Here is a 20,161-nt window from a genome sequence, read left to right as displayed (position 1 = left end):
CCATATCCTAGTAATTGCTCCTTGTTTAGGGCTTCAAAGTTAGGGTTTTACTCCTTTTCCCTTTTAGCTTTTGTATCATGCATTCAATTTCCATCTGTCTTCAATGTGTATCATTATTAATGGGCACCCATTCCTTTTGCTTTTCCTTCTCTCCATATCCTACTAATTGTTCCTTGTTTGCTTCACTGCTGCTTATAAAAAAAAAATAATCTCTAGCCCATGTAATATTGACACAAGTATTTATTTGTAGATGAACTGAGATAAATCTTAGCTTATATCATAAAAACCCAGAGTTATGCATATATAATATGTAATCTACTTAATTTGTTGATAATCGTTAACACACAACGACTATTTACCAAACACAAGAATGTAATACTCAGGATACAAATATGTGTGCAGGTGCAGGAGAGCCATCATCAACAGAAATGGCAACATCAATGAATTTACGTAAGGAAGAGATATATATAGATAGCCACCCAGGACACGGGCTCCTTAAATTGAAGCCTGCTGAAAAATCATGTTATTGTGGGGGATGTAAAGAAATGGTGTTTTTTTCACAAGAATGTTACCAGTGTGAGCACGAGGATGGGCACCAGAAATGCGACTTCCACCTTCATGTGGAATGTGTCCCTATCGCTTCCTTGTGGCTAACATTTATCAGTTGCGACTTTACCTTTCAGCAGGACCCAAGAGGAAGACATATGGTTTGTGATGCATGCGGGAATGATGTGAAAGGTTGGTTTTTCCAGTCTTCGACACCAGGGGAATCACGTCATTTACACCCATGTTGTGCCAAGCTTGACTTTAAGAGAACGGTCGATAATGGTAGCATTGAACTTGATCTTAAAGAAGAGGCTTCATCAGTGTGCCTAAAATGTAGAAACGAGGGTCATTCAAAAAATTTCAAGAGCTGGGTCTATGTTTCCCGTTGTCGCAAGTACTGTTATCATGTGTCATGCATGAAGGATAACGTCGAGAAAGGGGCGAAAGACGAGGCTAGTAATCAGCAACCAAGTTATGAGACTGGAACAACCGGCGGGGCCTTGGTGACAAGGGCTCAGAACCAAGCTGTACGACCACGCCGTGGAGAGACGGGCCTCGATTTGTTGGAGTTCGCAGTCGACCTTGTCGACCTTGCCATTTTCCTGATTTCTGTCATCTTTGGGATACCTATCCCATCGGTGTCTAAATGGATAAAAAAGATATGGTAGATCATTACATCAGGAAAATATAAAAATGAATAAATGAGGTGATTGATCTAAAATTATTCATGCATGGCTAGTTGATGCATATGTGGCTTTCTATAAAAATGATTCCCATCTGTTCTTGTTGCTCCCCCCGCCGTTTCACATGGCTACTCAATATATCTTTTTAAGTGTGTGGTGTGGTGTTCTCTAGGGTATATATGAGAGATGAGGTTAGATCTCATTTTATCATGGTTGTACTCGACAGGAGCATAGATAAATAAGGTTTGTTTTCCTTTCTTGGTGTGGTGTGGTGTGGTGTTCTCTAGGGTATATATGAGAGATGAGATTAGATCTCGTTTTATCATGGATGTACTCCACAGGAACATATATAAATAAAGTTTGTTTTCTTTTCTTTTCCTTTTACTAGTATGAAAATAAGCACCCTATGGTTGGTTTTTCTTCAGGAGGTATGTATTGGCTTCCATTGTAGCCTGTCGGATGGCTCTCTTTTTTATACATCGCACCATAATATTACAACCATCGTTCTCGTCTACGTAGACTACATTTTTCTCACAAGAAATACTGACGCTTTTCTTCATAATCTATTCAATAAACTAAGCCAAGAGTTTGCGATCAAGGATCTTGGATCACCGCACTACTTTCTTGGAGTAGAAGTGAAGCCTTTGTCTGGTGAAGTATTCTTGTCCCAACACAACTACACATATGACATACTTCGCCAAATGCTAGAAAGTTCTCCCTTTGCACTACACCAATGACCGTAAAAAAACAAAGCTATCTCCTCTAACTCAGAACTTGTTGATACCACCTGTTTCCTCAGCATAGTAGGGGGATTATCTCGACCTTCACAAGACCCAACATAGTTTATTTAGTTAATAATGTGTCAATTCTTTGGCTGCCCTACTTTCACCCATTTGAAAGTTGTAAAACGGATCCTGAGATACTTAAATATCACATAAAATTTTGGTCTTCGATGGCAGATTGGGCTAGTTGCACTACCGCAAGGAGATAGCATTTCTTGGTGCCAACTATAGGTTTCTGCACATTTCTTGGTGCCAACTATATTTCTTGGTGTTCTAAGAAACAACCCACAGTTCTCGATCCAATACTGATGTTGAATCTAGATCGGTCTCCACCACAGCTGAGATAGCATTGATCATATTTCTTCTTCATGATCTTGGTATTCCCTCTGCAAGCCCACTGCAGCTATTTTGTGACAATGTTAGTGCACTTCACATGTCAGTTAATCCTATGTTTCATCCAAGATCAAAACACATTGAGCTCGACAATCACTTCATATGAGAGAAAGTTGCAGTGGGTCATCTTATCACAAGACACATTCCTTATCCGTCTTAACTTGCTGATATCTTCACAAAGCCATTAACCAAGGCTACCTTTCAAATATTCAGGGACAAACAGGGTGTTCATCCTCAATCACATGCTAGTTTAAGGGGGCCTATGCCAAGATTAAAGATCCCACCATCTCCTGGGGTCAAGCTACAGATCAAGAGAATAAAAGGGAAAATAAAAAATCCACCAGTCATCAGCGTTAACCAATCTTCCGGCGATATCAACATTCCTTAACCGGTGCAATCTCCTTGAGTAAATAGTGCATTTCCTCTTAAGTAAAATATAAACTTTCATGTAGAAATTTATTGTAGGACGACAAATAATAGGATGTTTATTCAAGCGGGGCAAAATTATATACAAGTTAATGAAAAATTTTGCCCAAATTTCTCCCCTTAAAGAGGGCTGTAATCAAACTCAGAAAACTTCAATACTGTGGGCCTTTGCTAGCTGCACCACTGGCCACGATCATGTTCAATGGTATGCCCCTCTGTCCAAATCTACAATTCATCAAGACCTCCATTTCTGTTAATGTAAATTTTATAATATTATAGTTCATTTGACACCTTTGATATTAAAGAGAAGTCATCGGGCGCAATTGATATTAAAATTACGAAAAGTGGGACAGCTTCTTTCCAAATAGGAAGTAGGAACACGTTGCTTGACTTCTAGAATAAAACATGATTGTGAAACCTATCCGACCAAATTCTCCACACGAGACCATCAAGCATACCAACTACCCAAACTCACAAGGCACATGGCATACACCTCTCCTGTTCGAAGCATCCACATAACACAAGCAATAATGAAATCTAACTGCGCCTTACAGATGAGATCTCAACAAAGTGCCTAAAATGCAAGAACAAGGGGATTTTATGAAGGAATCACAGGCTCGTTCGATGTTAGTTTCCACTTGTAGCCAATAATGTTATCATGTATGTCCTGTGAAGAACGTCATTCTTGCGAATTGGCAGAAGGGTCACTTCCAACACATTATTCTTCCTCTCTTGGTTAATTGGACATACCAGGCTGTAAAGACCTTCACCCACCCTTTAAAATAATCACAACAAAAAGAATACTAATGAAGCCTATTAATAAATATAACGACTGTTGAAAATGAAATACTTTTAACAACCGATTAATATACATATTATTTTCACTAACAACTCTCCTTCATTGAAACCAATGACGCGCAAGTGGCTTGTTCATGTGGCTTTCTAGCAAATGCTAAGTGTTTAATTTTTCTAATAATTTTAAGAGTGCGTTTAACAATAATTATAAAAAAATGTTTTTAATTTTTTTAGTATTAAAAACTTCATTTTCTAGAATCATTATAAGACTCGTAGCCCGAAAGTCTAATCTACTATCACCACCCTTTGAATTCCATCCATGTGAACACAACTATTTCCACATACCAAAAGTCACTAGCTTCCAAAAACAAAGAAACTTCAAAGGCATTAACAAACTGAGAATTGGCTGCGGACTTTTCTCGTGGAATATACTTTTTGTCTTGGAATTCTAGATTCTCTACTCGGCGTGGAAAATTACAGGAGATGTGTTGAACATGTCCTTGCAAATCTCCCTCCTCCTTTCAGAGAACAGGAAGATGTTTTATTTATTTTTAACCATCTACACTTGCTAATTTCAACTTTCTCTCAAACTACGTACTTTCCATCAGAATCGCTTAATTGGGGGGTTTAAATTTTTCTTTGTAATAGTTTATCTTTATGGTTGTATAGAAGAAGAAATTACAGAAGAAACCACTTCTAAACTTGGCAGTGTGTTTATCCCAACTTCCTCTAATGCTGGTCTTCTATATGTGATGATGTCATGAAATCTTCAATCTTTGATATTAAAGAGAAATCACTGGAGCGCAATTATTATTAAAATTATGAGTCATAAAAGGAAAATTCGAAAAGTGAGACAACCTTTTTCCAAGTCGGAGGTAGGCAGACGTTGCTTGAGTACTTCTATAATAATCTAGTCAATTCCTCTCCTTCAAACATCTTTATTTCTATTAAGAATTATTAGAAGATTAGTTACCAACTAACCTGCCCTTTCATATCTGGAAATTTATTCTAATATTTTAGACTAAGATTATGGAAAATATATCTACTACACTTTTTCATTTTTCTAAAGAATAAAACAAAAAAGCCGGTGGTCAGAGGTGGACTATAGAAGCTCTGCTATTTGGATTGTCATGCATGTAAGAAAAAGAGGGTTTTTTTTTTTTTTCTAGAATGGCGAGAAACAAACGAAAAGAGGCCAAAAAAGAAAGAAAAGAAAAAAAGACTGGCTGTCACAAGGGCTGGAGCCTCACAGAAGGTTTCATGTCTAGTTTTTACTTTTTCCCCCTCTTGGTTAATTGGACATCCCTATCTGTAAAGACCTTCACCCACCCTTTAAAATAATCACGTACAAGTCAACCAAAAGAATATTAATAAGGTCTTCTGATTAATAAATATAACGACTGTTGAAAATGAAAGATTTTTAACAACCGATTGATCTATTATTTTCACTTGCCACTCATGTTCATTCGAATCAATAAATGACGCCCAAGTGGATTTCGAAGAATCAATTGGCATCAGCCTAAACTAATTGATGGAAACCAAAAGATTTTTTGGCAACCCCCTTCCCATTCAACCTAAATTGAAATTCATTGATCTCTAGATTAATTTATAGAAATTTATAAAATTTGCAGTATAGAAATGAAATTCAATCACATAACGGGACATATATGTCTTTCATACCTTTTTATTCTCATAATATAAACTTCCAATACCTTTTTATGAGCTATAAAGATTTGTATTTTTCTCACAAATTAAATAAGAACGATTCTGAAACTTAATCCTGCATGGTTTGTGATTATGCTTATCCAACTTCTATCTAAACGACCGTTCCCCAGCTGACTTGATCTTCATACGTGAAATGGACAAATAAATATATAAGATTGACTGGATCAAGTCTTTAATTAATGTTTTTAGCCTTGAGAACCTAGATATTGGCGTGTGAAAGAATGACCCAAGCAAATTTCTAGACATTTTAAATCTAGAAATTTCCACATTGACTCTACAAAAAGCAAAGGATGATGAATTTCTATGAAAAATCATAAGTCATCTAGAAATTTCAGTTCATATCTCAATTCCATTATTAATAATAAGATTATTAGATAGATTCAGACATTTTGGAAAGGTTCACACCATTGATCGAGTTCCATAAGTTGTACTTAAATTAATTTGTAATTTATATAGTGATTAATCTTGCCAAATTTCCCGACTTTTTCATCAACAATTAATTAGTCCTTAATGGAGTCATTTTTTTTGCATTGGAGTGAATTGTACACCTACAAAGGCTTATCATAAAATATTTTTTATTGATTTTTCTTGTTAATTGATATCAGATCTGTAAACATTAATCGTCCTAAACTATAGATTAATTATGTTCAACATTTTCATAAAGCTATCTTGGTGTGTGTATGCATATCAAGTAAAAAATTAGTAGAACTGATCATCATCACGGTGCATATAACCTTTTGATCAATTTCTGGACATGTCTGATGCGTTGCATAGAAGGGATACACTTTCGGGGTATTACAGCTTTATTAGCTTGAGATTATACCCCAAGCACCATATTGTTCCTGTGCCCTGGTTAATTCACCTCATTTTGCCTGATGAATTCTATCCTCTTTAACTGGTTTTCAAGTAACAAAATATTAACAACTCAGTCTCACAAACACTTCACAAAATTTAATTTTAAATATAATTGGGAAAATATTTTGCCATTGATTTGGTGGCTTATGTTAAGTTTTCATTTCAGTGATTTGAAAAAAAAATTAGAGACCTTATCTGTCGACCCTAATCCTCTTTTCTTCTTAATTAAGTATAGATCCACAATATTATTTTGATTTAGGAAGGACCAATTTTATACTCATGAGTTGATCAATTCAACCCTCTTTCTTGGTGATCAAGTTTGCCTGAAGAGGTCGGTTTCATTTTAGTAAAGAGAAATACGTACGTTAGATTTATTCAAAAATTAGTCTTTGATTCATTCAAACCATTAGGTATACCATTCATTTGTCTTAAAAATGAAATGGGCACACACGGTTTGGGTGATTTTCTGACAAAATTTCTCATCACAATGCAGTGAAAGTAATGTTTTAATGGTGGACTATTAAGTAAAAACCCAATAAAAAATTGTTTTCCTTTGCCTATAAAGAGTGCCCCTCATTGCACCAATGCTTTATCACATGCCTTCCCACTTCCTTTCTTTTCTTCCTCTATCAGATTTCTTCTTCTTCTAATCTCTCCGCCCAACTAGGTGGTATCAAACATTGCAGGTCATTGCATCTCAAATTCCAACAAGCAGGTGAGATGCATTGATATTTTCCGTCTTTCTATATCTATCTCTCTATATATATAGTTTACTGATTCGAGCTTAGGGTTTACTCCTTTCGATTCCTTTTCACCTTTTGTATAATCCATTCAATTTCCATCTGTTTTCAATCTGTATCCTTATTAATGAGCACCCATTCCTTTTACTTCATGCTTTTCTCTCCATATCCTACAAATTGTTACCTGTTTGCTTTACTACTGACATAAGCATATGACAAAATTATGCATGTGTTATATGTATGAAATCTATTTTGTTGGTAACCAAACGCATATGTGTAATACTCAGGATACATGTTTGCAGGTGCGGGAGAGCTATCATCAACAGAAATGGAGTTGTACCCAAGACAAAAAGTAATAAACAGCCACCCACACTCGCCGCTTATACTGAAGCCTGCTCAAAAACCATACCATTGCGGGGGATGTAAAGAGTATGAGATAGATTTACGAGAATGTTACCAGTGTAAGGACCAGAAATGCCCCTTCCATCTTCATAAGGATTGCGACCCTTCCTCCAAGTCCATCTGGCTTCAGTTTATCGACTGCACCTTTACCTTTCAGCAGGAGGCCCCCCGAGGAAAGAAAATGGTTTGCGATGGATGTGGGAAGGATGTGGAAGGTTGGTTTTACCAGTGCTTATCGCGGGGGAACCCACGTTATTTACACCCATGTTGTGCCAAGCTTCCATTTAAGAGGACGGATAAGGGAGGTATGGTACTTGATCTTAAGGAAAAGACTTCATCAGTGTGCCTAATATGTGGAAATGAGGGTAATTCCAAAGATTTCAGGAGCTGGGTCTACGTTTCCCGCTGTGGCAACTACTGTTATCATGTGGCATGCGTGAAAGGCAAAGTGGAGAGGTGGAACAAAGAGGAGGCTAGTAATCAGCAACAAAGTTCTGGGGCTGGGACCAGCAGCGGAGCCTTGGTGAGAAGGGCTCCGAACCAAGAGATAAAAACGCGCCGTGGAGAGAAGGCCCTCGAGTACTTGGAGATGGCAGTGGATATTTTCAATTTCGTGGTTCTTCTCATCTTTGGGATATCTATTCCTGTGCCTTTCGGATTGGTGATCAAATGGTTAAAAAGAAAATAGATCGTCATCGCATCAGAAAGTGACTCATCTAAAATCATTAATCATGGTTAGTTGTTATGGCTTTTTAGCAAATGCGAGCTTTTTCTCTTTTGTTTCGAGTGCTTTTCTTTTTGCCCACTTTTTCGATTGACGTGGTCAATTTATCTATGGTGTGAGGTGTGATGTTCTCTAGGTATACATGAGAGATGAGATTAGCTCTCGTTTGATCAAGGTTGTACTCGATGGGAACATAAATCAAGTTTGTCTTCCTTCCTTTTTCTTTTTCTTTTCCCTTTTTCTAATATCAAAATAAACGCCCTTGAATGTTTTCATAAACATGATTGATTGTTGTTTAGGTTCATACAGATATTGGTTTTTTGAAGCAATTTTTTTTTGATAGCAACGAATTTTCCATGAAAAACAACATGGAATTTGGGTGTCAACCAAGAAAATATACATATATATTGAAAAGTGATATAAGATGTTAAGTGTCATTCTAACAAAAGTTTTAATGCACAAAATGTTAATTTAAGAATGTAAAGAAAAAATAATTAACATCAAAATATACGAGGTTTTAATATGATTTAGTCAATCATGTTTACATCCACAGCTAAGAAAAAAAATCATTTTACTATACTACAAAGAATATTAAAAAGAACAAAAATTAGAAATATTTATTGATTTATAAAATATTTCATATTTCTCCGCTCTTTGTATTTAATCACACCTTTAACCACAAACCCTTCGCTCCACTCTTTCTTATTCCTCCTATTTCTATTCACTTCATATAATTTTCTATTGTTTTATAATTTTTTATTCTTATAATCTAAAATATTATAAAAGTATTTATAATACTTTTTTTATTTTATAAAAAAATATATAATATTATAATGATATAAGGAACTTGGAACTTTTGTCAAAAATAACAATTCCAACTTTTTTTTATATCCAGATTATTTATATCCAAATTCTACCTCACTCCTACCCGGCTGTCACCACCCTTTGATTTCATCCTTGTGAACACAACTATTTCCACGCACCTACGTCAAGGCATTTTGGCCGAAATTAAGATATCAAGTACACCAACCAGCTTCCAAAAACAAAGAAATCACCAAAGTTTTAATAAACTGAGGATTGGCTTCAGACTTCCAATTCTCGTGCGTGGAATTCTAGTTTCTCTACTCGGCGTGGAAAATTAATGAAGATGCCGTGAAAATGACTTGCAAAAGACTCTCCTCCTTCCAGCGATTAGGAAGATGATTTATTTACTTTAAATTCTGTCAATTGAAAAAACCATCTACACTTAAGAACACAATAACTAGAAAAAAATCTAATACGTACCTTATTTACAAAATTTGGATAATTGAATGAATAAATAAATATATTAAGGGTACAAAATAACGAGACTAGAGACCTAAATTGCACATATGATGCTACTTAACTGCTTGCGTATTTTTTTTTAGGTACAAATTTTGTATTGTAACTAAACTCTAATAACTAACAATAATACCGAGATTTGAATTAAAGAGTTTTATCAAATATGATTCATGGATGTGCGTCGAAGGTTTCTAATCGTGTTTGAAAAACCTTACATGTTTTATCTTGATACTAACATTGAAGAGGACATCATACAAAATGATATGTTCATTTGAAGTTGCTCTAATTTGAAAACTTCATGTATATAGAAATCATATGTGAAATCACCTAAATTTCCCTGTATGTTCATTTCAACTTTCTCTGAAGCTACTCTCCATGGAGGAAGAAATTACATAAGAAACCACTACTAAACTTCTAATTGATTTAGGAAAGACCGATATAATCCTAAGAGTTGATCGGTTCAAACTCTCAAATGATAAAATATTGGTGGCATTGGCCAAGTGTGCTTAAAAAATGGCCAATTTTGTTCAACAAACACAAATACATGAGCCTCAGAACTCGTCTTTAAGTACCCTAACATACATCATATATTTATTCTTCATGTATCTGAAACGGAGGCCTGGATGATTTTCTGGCCTATTTCGGTGGTTCCTCGTTCTAACACAGTATTGTTGATGTTTCAATGTTGACCGTCAAGAATAAAAAAATCCTCAAAAATTAATTTCTAGGGATTTTGCTCAACAATTTGTATATGATTAATCAAATATATATATCTTAAATGGGAATGGCCTATTTATTATTCATGTCCAAGAGAACATGTTATTTAATCATTTTCCTACCAAATAGCCTTTAATGAGAATCACAAATAAAATTAATACTAAAAAATTTAGAGTTTATTTGAAAACTGTTTTTAAAAACACTTTTAACAACTAAAAATTATTTTATGTTTTTTATTTTCTATTCTTAATAACAGAGTGTTTTCAAAAAATTATTTTTTAGTTGTTTTCATTTGTTTTCTAAAAACTATTTTTAAAAAATAATGGTATAAATATGTAGAATGATTAAAAATAAAATTTATTTTTAAAACATATTTAAAGTTTTTTAAAAGATTTCAATTTTTCAAACAAGTTTTTGTTCTACAAAATATTATAGAATAATTTTCAAAAACAATTATCAAAAACTATTTTTTAAAGCGATTACCAAACATGCCCCTAATTTTCCTCAAAATAAAAACCCTGCTTTTATGTTCTTCCATGAAGACTTGGTTTTTTTTTTTTTTCTTCCTATTTCCTTCCCCTTTCCTACTCTCTTCCAAAAAAGGAAAAAGGAAAACAACTTAGGGTGTGAGGTGGCCTTTCAATCTTTGACCGGGTCAGTGTCCATGACCAATCTCCATTACCAGGCCAAATCATACCCTTACACGCATCAAGCTTTTATTTAGTTAATTCCATGTTCAACCATTACGTGTGAAGCCCTACAAACCATAATCCACGGCAAAACGACCAAGAAAATTTTCCACATGAAACGGTGGGAAAGCTCCGACTGGTTAACAGGATACAAACCAGTACCAAGGAAAATGACTGCCTGCCTCTTTAGGGTTTTTTTTTTTTTTTTTTTTTAATGGGCTCCATCCTGATCCATCTTGTTCAAAATAATTTTCATCTTCATTGACTAAAAGAATTAAACAAGATAGGATAGGCGTCTTCACCTCATTTTATTTTATTTTTAAAAAAAATTATATTTTTAAAAGAATTTAAATTATATAAAAATAAATATATTTTATAAATAATTAAAATATTATAATGATTTGTAACTTATATTTATAAAAAAATAATTTATTATTATTTTTACATATTAAAAATGGTAAATAAAAAATTTAAATTAAATTATTTTTTAAAAATCGATTTATATATAATTTAGGTGAGAGTCATAAGAAAAGGCAAAGCCCAAACTCAGGTTTAAAACAGAAAGAAAAAAAAAATTCTCAAAAGCCACCCATGATTTATGTTAATTACAAATCGGTCCAACTGCGGATAGGAGAGGACGAGTCCCATCGCCATTGCCATGCCTAAAGGAGCTTCAACGAAAGACGCACGTCTTCGTGAGGGTGTATTTGTAATATTATAGGATTATTAATTTCTTTAGCCAAACCCAAACAGGTTGTTGACTCCGACTTGTGTAACCTAAAACATCAAGGCAAATAAAAATAAAGAGATTTTTAGCGGTTTATGGGAAATCTCCTGCAGCTTGCTGATGGGTCGTTGTCCATCTAGAACTCTCGTTAAACCTTTACGTAGATTCTGGGAAGTTTCAGAATTAATTCTCCCAGTTTCAGAGAAAAAGATCAACTCCATGTTGAGATAAATTTTATATATAAATAGATAAACCTCAAAGGGCATGCATCAACACCACAAATAGGACAAAACCGGGTTTGGTTCAACAAACTTTTTACATTTTTTTTTTGGGGGGAAAAATAGGCCTTGGTTTCTTTGGGGCCACACATCATTTCATTGCCCAGCCTTTTGGCCCAGGGCCCACTCGTGATGCAAGTAGGTGAAAGTGAAGTGAGGAATTAAAGGTCTTTCTATCTTACTCTTCCGATGTGGGACAAGAATAGGAACTAATTTTTTTTTAAAAAAAAAATCAGCATTTATACCTAGCTTGCTAGGTCTATGGCTTGTATCTCGGACGTCAGGTTCAAATGAGTAGGGTTGCACCAACCTGCTACCTCACCGGTTTTTTCTACGAGTTATAAAAAAAGATAATAAAATAGATATATTATTTCAAAAATTCATATCAAATATCTAATATATTTTTAAACTTATAAAATGATAAGATATATATAAAATGACATAATATTCTTCCGGTCTTAATTTATATTTTCACATTTCAATATTATATATTTTTTATTTTAAAATTTAAAATGTTAATATATTTAATAAAAGATGAAAAAATAAATATTATTGATTTTTAATTTTATTTATATTAATAAATTATTTGATTCAACCATCGATCTAACCATTAAATCGTGAATCAATAAGGTTTCTAATTCACTTAATTCTAAAAAATATTGAATAATATTAATGAAATCCTTGGAGCTAATTTTCATAATAATTGTTTTTTTAATTATTTTCCCAAACCGCCTCTCCTTATTTGTACCTCAGATTCAAAAGCATGTATGAATAATTACTTATATTTGCGTAGACTTTCATAAATATCAAATTAGAAAGTCAACCAGAGAATATACTCCTTGATGAATCTTTGTCTTCTTGTCGGACTTCCAAGCAACTTCCTCACAGCCTCTCCTTCGTCAACTATCATGCATGCATCAAAGTTTGGGCAGTTCATGGGAAATTGCGGTCATGGCCTGTCTAATCCAGTGGAATTTTCGTGAAATTATCAAACTCGGCATTATATATTAATTAAATTTAGTCAATGATAACGTATATGCCAGCCCATAATTTATGCATGTATCACACAACTACCCAACGTCAGAACCTTCGGCATTCATTTAGTTCCAGCCCATGAACAAAACACAACAAAGAAATTTTCTCAGGAAAATCTGTTGAAAATTTGCCAAATGAAAAAAAAAAATAAATAAATAAAAATCTTATTTTAGGGTTCCATGACTTTTCAGCCTTTCAGTTTCCCCACAACCCTCAACCCGCACTCTCCACACCTCCGCAATTTCCCTCAACCCGCAATTTCTCTTTCCGTCCATTTTCAAACAACATCGTTATTAATTAATTGTCTGCGAAATGGAAAAACCTTCCTTTAGAGTTCCATGACTTTTCAGCCTCTCACTTTCCCCCCTTCCAAACAACTTCCGCGGTTCCACCCCCACCTTGCCCCCCGTCACCCCCGCAATCACCCTTTTTTCTCTTTCATTTCTTGACATGTTTCTCTCCCCGCCCATTTCCAAACAACGTCCGACTTCACTCTCTCCCTCTTAAATTATTTCAAGTCAATGGTTGGTTTGTTAATATTATATTCAAGAATAACGCGTGACTGTATGAGCCCTACAAACCAGACACCTCAGGTTTCCGGAAGCAATAAGACAAATAAGATTTTTGGTAGAAAGAATAGTGGGAAATCTCAGACTTTTTAATCGATCCAACTGTGGATGGGACAGGACGGCCCTCATCGCCATTGCCATGCGTAAAGGAGCTTCAATGAAAGACGTACATCTTCCTGAGGGTGTATTTGTAACATTATAAGATTATTTCTTTAGCCAAACCATTTTTTAATATATAATATCAAAAAGATTTTAACTTTTGGAACATGGAACACGCTTAACAACCAAATAGCCAAAACCGGTTGTTCACTCCGACTTTTGTAACCCAACAACATCGAGGCAAATTAAAATAAAGAGATTTTTAACGGTACGCTAAATCCGTACGTAGATTGTGGGACGTTTCAGAGCTAACTCTCTCAGTTTCAGAGAAAATGATCAACTCCCTGTCGAGAGAAGTCTTATATATATAGACAAACCTCCGAGGCATCAGCACCACATATAGTAGTGTTGATTTTCGTGCAATAATTCTAGTGAAAAATAAAAAGAGAAACATAAATTTAACGAGGTTCAATAGATTACCTACGTCCACGTAACAGGGAAGAAGATTTTCACTATATATTGAATTAGGGTTACATAAAAGATATTTATATTAACCCTCATATAATAAAATTTCAAAAATACTCTTGAACCGTACCATGGGGGCATTGCTCCCTGCACCCCCAATCTATCAGTTCGCCCTCAACAATACAAATACAAACTTATACAAATACAAACTTGAACAACAAATGTCGTTGCTTCGCTTCACTTTGATGTTTGCCCATTTTTCTCTCTATGTCTTTCATTCAATATGAGTCATATACTATAACAAATACAATAGGTAAGCAAATACTCTTTTAACCTTTCTTTTATTGACCTAGTTTTCGTTATCATGGTTTGTAGTTAGGGAACTGCTGCATCCCTCTGTTCTCTAAAATAATACAAGCATTTATTTGTATAACATAAAAATCTAAAACTATACTTTTGTGCAGGTGCAGGTGAGCTGTAATCGATCCTCATGTCGTTCATCTACTCATCGTATATTATGGAGCAGGTGTACCCCAGAAAACATAACGGCAAGCTTCCACCCACACCCACTTCGGCTGAAGGATGCTCACGAGACGCCATATACTTGTGGGGGATGTAAAGAGAAAGGCCAAGGAAAAGTTTACCAGTGTGAAGATGCTGAGAATTGTGACTATCATCTTCATCAGCAGTGCTATCATTTATCCGATGGCGGCTTGCCCTCCTTCATCGAATTCCCCTTCCTGGAGAGTAAGAAATGTGACTTTGTATTTCATCAGGAAGCCCCAGGAGGCGATCAGAGAGCTTGTGATGCATGTGGGAAGGACGTGAAAGGGTGGTTTTACCAGTGTAAAATGTGTAAGAAACCCTATTATTTACACCCCTGTTACGCCCAGCTTCCCATCAAGCAAAAAGGAGAGAAGGGGATTGTGCTTTATCTTAAAGCCAAGACCTCATCAAAGTGCCTAGAATGCGGAAGTGTGAATATTTCCCAAGGACTCAGGAGCTGGTTATACGCTTCCAACTGTGGGAAACACTGTTATCATGTGGGATGTGTTATGGACATGGTGTGATGATGATCGATATCTTATCAAAGAAACTAGTGATGAGAGGAAGAGTTGCGGCTGTGAATCCTTGACGAGGGCTCAAACCGGAGCTATCACAAAACGAAGTCGAAGGTGGGGATTGTTGTTACACTGATTTTTCATCTGCCTTCTGTTGGCATATTTCTCAGTTTTTATCTTCCATCACAAGTCCACGTGTCATCTCCTTAGTGATGAAGATTATGACAGAAATATTCTCTGAAACTTCGTAACTGTATTATTCGTGTTCATAAGGACACGGGTTTCTGTTCGTGTTATAGAGAATACAAGCCTCTAATTCGTTTTGGGTACCATAGAGCGAGTGACAGTGTGGCTCGTTCTGTTATAATATCCACTTCATTTGCCCCTTTTTCTCGTTTAAAAGGAGCCGTTTAAGATATCTTTTGAGCGAGAAAAGAAAAAATTTAATGAAGAGATTTTTGCCCCAAAAACTTGTTTAAATTCATATTGTTTTAGAATACGGTTTCCCTTTTATATTTTTGCATTTCGACTTTTTGCATATATGTTAGTGTTTCTTTGTTTTGAATGTTTCACGTTTACAAGACTCGTTATTTTTTATGGTTGTCGTAATTTATGATTGTTTGGTTTATAGCATGCATTTTGCTATGATGATACTTCACTTTGATAGGTATGTTTATCTAGCCAAATGTTTATTCATGACATCACTTAGCATGAAGGCATTTGGTTTGAATGATTCTTGGTATGATGGAGTTTTAACTGTAATGATATTCGCCGTCAATGAGACGAAATGTTATCATTGAGACGAAACGTTTGTCATTGAGTTGAATGGTATCATTTAGATGCATCAAGGCATTTTGCCGATGTCATTTAGATCAATTAGGAAATTTTAACCGATGTCATTTAGATGACTCACAACATTCAGCTAATGTTATTAAGACAAATTAGGGAATTTCGGCTAATGTCGTTTAGACGACTCGAGGCATTTAGTTGATGTCATTAAGACGAATTATGGATTTTTAGCCGATGTCAATTAGACTTCTCAAGGCTTTTAGCTGATGTCATTAAGAAGAATCTCGTAATTTTAGCCGATATCAATTAGACCACTCAAGTAGCATCTTCTTAGAATGAAATAAAACCACCAGTAAGAAGGAAGAAGTCAAACTACATATTACTTATTCTTAAAATCAAGCTGCACTTTTGAGAAGTAAGAAGTACCAGTAAAGAAAAAATTTAAAGCAATACTTTAAGGCTGCACCATATATACATGAGTATACCACCACTAAATCATCATGTGATGCAGTTTAATTCTATGAATCAATTTAGGCTTGATTTGAAGCTAATGAAATAAAAACACATGAAATATGCATAGCATATCATAGAATTTATTTATCTTTCCTGAATACATATATATTTTTTTTCAAGGTATACGTTTATTTATTCTCCATGCAGGCACATGTGCAGCACTAGCCAGCGTATTATTGGAAATGCCTTAAATAAAGGGATTTTAGAAGCTCGGTTGGGAAGGTTTCTAATCTTATTATTATTATTGGAATTCAAATTAATTTTTAATGTGCATAAATTCCCCTGCATCTCCGCCATTTTTTATAAATATTTCCCTTTTTCTTATACCCTTTATTCCTTTTTTTTTTTTTTTTTTTTTATCATTTTCCAATTTATCATATTCGTTTACAATTAGCACCTAGCCACAAATATGTCAAAAAGCATAACTCTATTGCAATCTAATACGAAATAAACCATGTATTATTAATTTATGTTATTATTTTGTATTAATTATAAATTATTTTATATTATCACATCAATATCATATATTTAATGAATTTATCATTTTTTTTACTCATTAAGTAATGTGGGGTTGAATGAAATATATATATATATATATATATATATATATATATATATATAAAAGAAATTAAATTATTTGAAATACACTCATTATTAAATTTTTAAAAAAATTGATATTTTTTAGAGAATCTAGTTAAAAAAAATAAAATCAATATCTCGAAAATAAAAACCACATCCTAAGGTTATTATGTCATTTTATATGTGTAACATACCATTAAAAGCTTTATTAACATGATATACAAATATTCAATTGAATAACACACAATTATTCAATGAAATAACATGCAACTATTTATTGGTAATATAGCACGTGAAAAAATTAAACAAAAATAAATTAAATTATGTTGTAATATATGATGACGTTAATGTATTTGTATTGTATATATAATACATTTATGTCGTGCTTATATTTCATTACAAAAATAATAATTTTAAAAATATTTATTCATACCCTATTGGTAGTAATACATCATTATCAATATATTAGCATAATTCACCCAACACATTGAAATTATTTAATAATTTATATATATATATATATATATATATATATATATATATATATATATATATATATATATATATATATATATAAATCAGAGTCTCGTGAATTCAAATTAGTATTTCATTTAGTTTCAAAAGTAATTCATAATATAAGTATGTTATGAAATATGGTATGATTATATAAAACTATCATTTTTATAAAAAATAAAAAAAAGTTTAAAATTTTCCTAATTAGATTTTATTGTAATGTAAGTATACTTATATTATAATTATATAATATTTTTATCATACTTGTATTTTATAATAAAAGTAATAATCTCATTAATATTTAACATATTATATGTATTAACTCATCCACTCGATGTATAAATCAGAGTCTCGTGAATTCAAATTAGTATTTCATTTAGTTTCAAAAGTAATTCATAATATAAGTATGTTATGAAATATGGTATGATTATATAAAACTATCATTTTTACAAAATATAAAAAAAGTTTAAAATTTTCCTAATTAGATTTTATTGTAATGTAAGTATATTTATATTAGAATTATATAATATTTTTTATCATATTTGTATTTTATAATAAAAGTAATAATCTCATTAATATTTAACATATCATCCACTCGATGTATTGAGGAAAAAAAAAAAAAAGATGAAATAAATCATGTATGAAAATTGTTGTGGGGTATGTAAAGAAATGGTGTTTATTTCACAAGAATGTTACCAGAGTGAGCACGAGGATGGGCACCAGAAATGCGACTTCCACCTTCATGAGCAATGCAAACCTGTTGAGTCCTTGACTCTAACATTTATCAGTTGCAAATTTACCTTTGAGCAGGACTCAGGAGGAAGAAATATGGTTTGTGATGCATACGGCAGGGATGTGAAAGGTTGGTTGTGCCAAGCTTGAATTTAAGGATAAGGTGGATTATGGTGACATTGAACTTTATCTTAAAGAAAAGACATCATTAGTGTGCCTAATGTGTAGAAACGAGGGTCATTCAAAAAATTTCAGGAGCTGGGTCTATGTTTCCCGTTGTCGCAAGTACTATTGTCATGTGTCATGCATGAAGGACAACCTCGAGAAAGGGGCGGAAGACGAGGCTAGTAATCAGCAACCAAGTTATGAGACTGGAACAACCAGCGGGGCCTTGGTGACAAAGGCTCAGAACCAAGATGTACGACCACGCCGTGGAAAGACGGGCCTCGATTTGTTGGAGTTCTCATTCGACGTTGTCATTTTCGTGATTTCTGTCATCTTTGCGATACCTATCCTATCGGTGTCTAAATGGATAAGAAAGATGCTAGAATGAATAAATGCGGTGATTCATCTAAAATTATTCATGCATGGCTAGTTGATGCATATGTGGCTTTCTATAAAAATGATTCCCATCTGTTCTTGTTGCTCCCCCCGCCGTCTCACATGGCTACTCAATATATCCTTCTTAAGTGTGTGGTGTGGTGTTCTCTAGGGTATATATGAGAGATGAGGTTAGATCTCATTTTATCATGGTTGTACTCGACAGGAGCATAGATAAACAAGGTTTGTTTTCCTTTCTTGGTGTGGTGTGGTGTGGTGTTCTCTAGGGTATATATGAGAGATGAGATTAGATCTCGTTTTATCATGGATGTACTCCACAGGAACATATATAAATAAAGTTTGTTTTCTTTTCTTTTCCTTTTACTAGTATGAAAATAAGCACCCTATGGTTGGTTTTTCTTCAGGAGGTATGTATTGGCTTCCATTGTAGCCTGTCGGATGGCTCTCTTTTTTATACATCGCACCATAATATTACAACCATCGTTCTCGTCTACGTAGACTACATTTTTCTCACAAGAAATACTGACGCTTTTCTTCATAATCTATTCAATAAACTAAGCCAAGAGTTTGCGATCAAGGATCTTGGATCACCGCACTACTTTCTTGGAGTAGAAGTGAAGCCTTTGTCTGGTGAAGTATTCTTGTCCCAACACAACTACACATATGACATACTTCGCCAAATGCTAGAAAGTTCTCCCTTTGCACTACACCAATGACCGTAAAAAAACAAAGCTATCTCCTCTAACTCAGAACTTGTTGATACCACCTGTTTCCTCAGCATAGTAGGGGGATCTCCAATATCTCGACCTTCACAAGACCCAACATAGTTTATTTAGTTAATAATGTGTCAATTCTTTGGCTGCCCTACTTTCACCCATTTGAAAGTTGTAAAACGGATCCTGAGATACTTAAATATCACATAAAATTTTGGTCTTCGCTATGTTGCCCAAAGTTCTACAAACCTGCATGTGTTTAATGATGCAGATTGGGCTAGTTGCACTACTGCAAGGAGAAGCATCATTGGTTTCTGCACATTTCTTGGTGCCAACTATATTTCTTGGTGTTCTAAGAAACGACCCACAGTTCTGGATCCAATACTGAAGTTGAATCTAGATCGATCTCCACCACAGCTGAGATAACATTGATCATATTTCTTCTTCATGATCTTGGCATTCCCTTTGCAAAGAAACTGCGGCTATTTTGTGACAATGTTAGTGCACTTCACATGTCAGTTAATCCTGTGTTTCATCCAAGATCAAAACACATTGAGCTCGACTATCACTTCATATGAGAGAAAGTTGCAGTGGGTCATCTTATCACAAGACACATTCCTTATTCCCCTTATTCGTCTTAACTTGCTGTTATCTTCACAAAGCCATTAAACAAGGCTACCTTTCAAATATTCAGGGACAAACAGGGTGTTCATCCTCAATCACATGCTAA

General features: G+C 34.1%; 3 protein-coding genes across 3 annotated transcripts; all 3 read left to right on the top strand.

Moving 5' to 3' along the window:
• The first annotated feature begins 545 nt into the window (after positions 1-545).
• Positions 546-1,214, top strand: LOC117928475. Its single transcript, XM_034848352.1, has one exon. The coding sequence runs from the start codon at positions 546-548 to the stop codon at positions 1,212-1,214; it is 669 nt and encodes a 222-aa protein (XP_034704243.1).
• A 5,607-nt stretch (positions 1,215-6,821) lies between these two features.
• LOC117927747 lies at positions 6,822-8,296 on the top strand. The gene is made up of 2 exons (XM_034847406.1): positions 6,822-6,920; positions 7,248-8,296. The coding sequence occupies exon 2, from the start codon at positions 7,274-7,276 to the stop codon at positions 8,033-8,035; it is 762 nt and encodes a 253-aa protein (XP_034703297.1). The 5' UTR covers positions 6,822-6,920; positions 7,248-7,273; the 3' UTR covers positions 8,036-8,296.
• A 5,805-nt stretch (positions 8,297-14,101) lies between these two features.
• Positions 14,102-15,040, top strand: LOC117928474. Its single transcript, XM_034848351.1, has 3 exons — positions 14,102-14,217; positions 14,435-14,440; positions 14,497-15,040. The coding sequence occupies exons 1-3, from the start codon at positions 14,102-14,104 to the stop codon at positions 15,038-15,040; spliced, it is 666 nt and encodes a 221-aa protein (XP_034704242.1).
• Positions 15,041-20,161: the final 5,121 nt, after the last annotated feature.

The sequence above is a fragment of the Vitis riparia genome, chromosome 13 (assembly GCF_004353265.1).
Source record: "Vitis riparia cultivar Riparia Gloire de Montpellier isolate 1030 chromosome 13, EGFV_Vit.rip_1.0, whole genome shotgun sequence".
Lineage (NCBI taxonomy): Eukaryota > Viridiplantae > Streptophyta > Magnoliopsida > Vitales > Vitaceae > Vitis > Vitis riparia.
The sequence above is the reverse complement of the archived record's forward strand: the minus strand, read 5'-3'. Positions and strand labels throughout refer to the sequence as shown.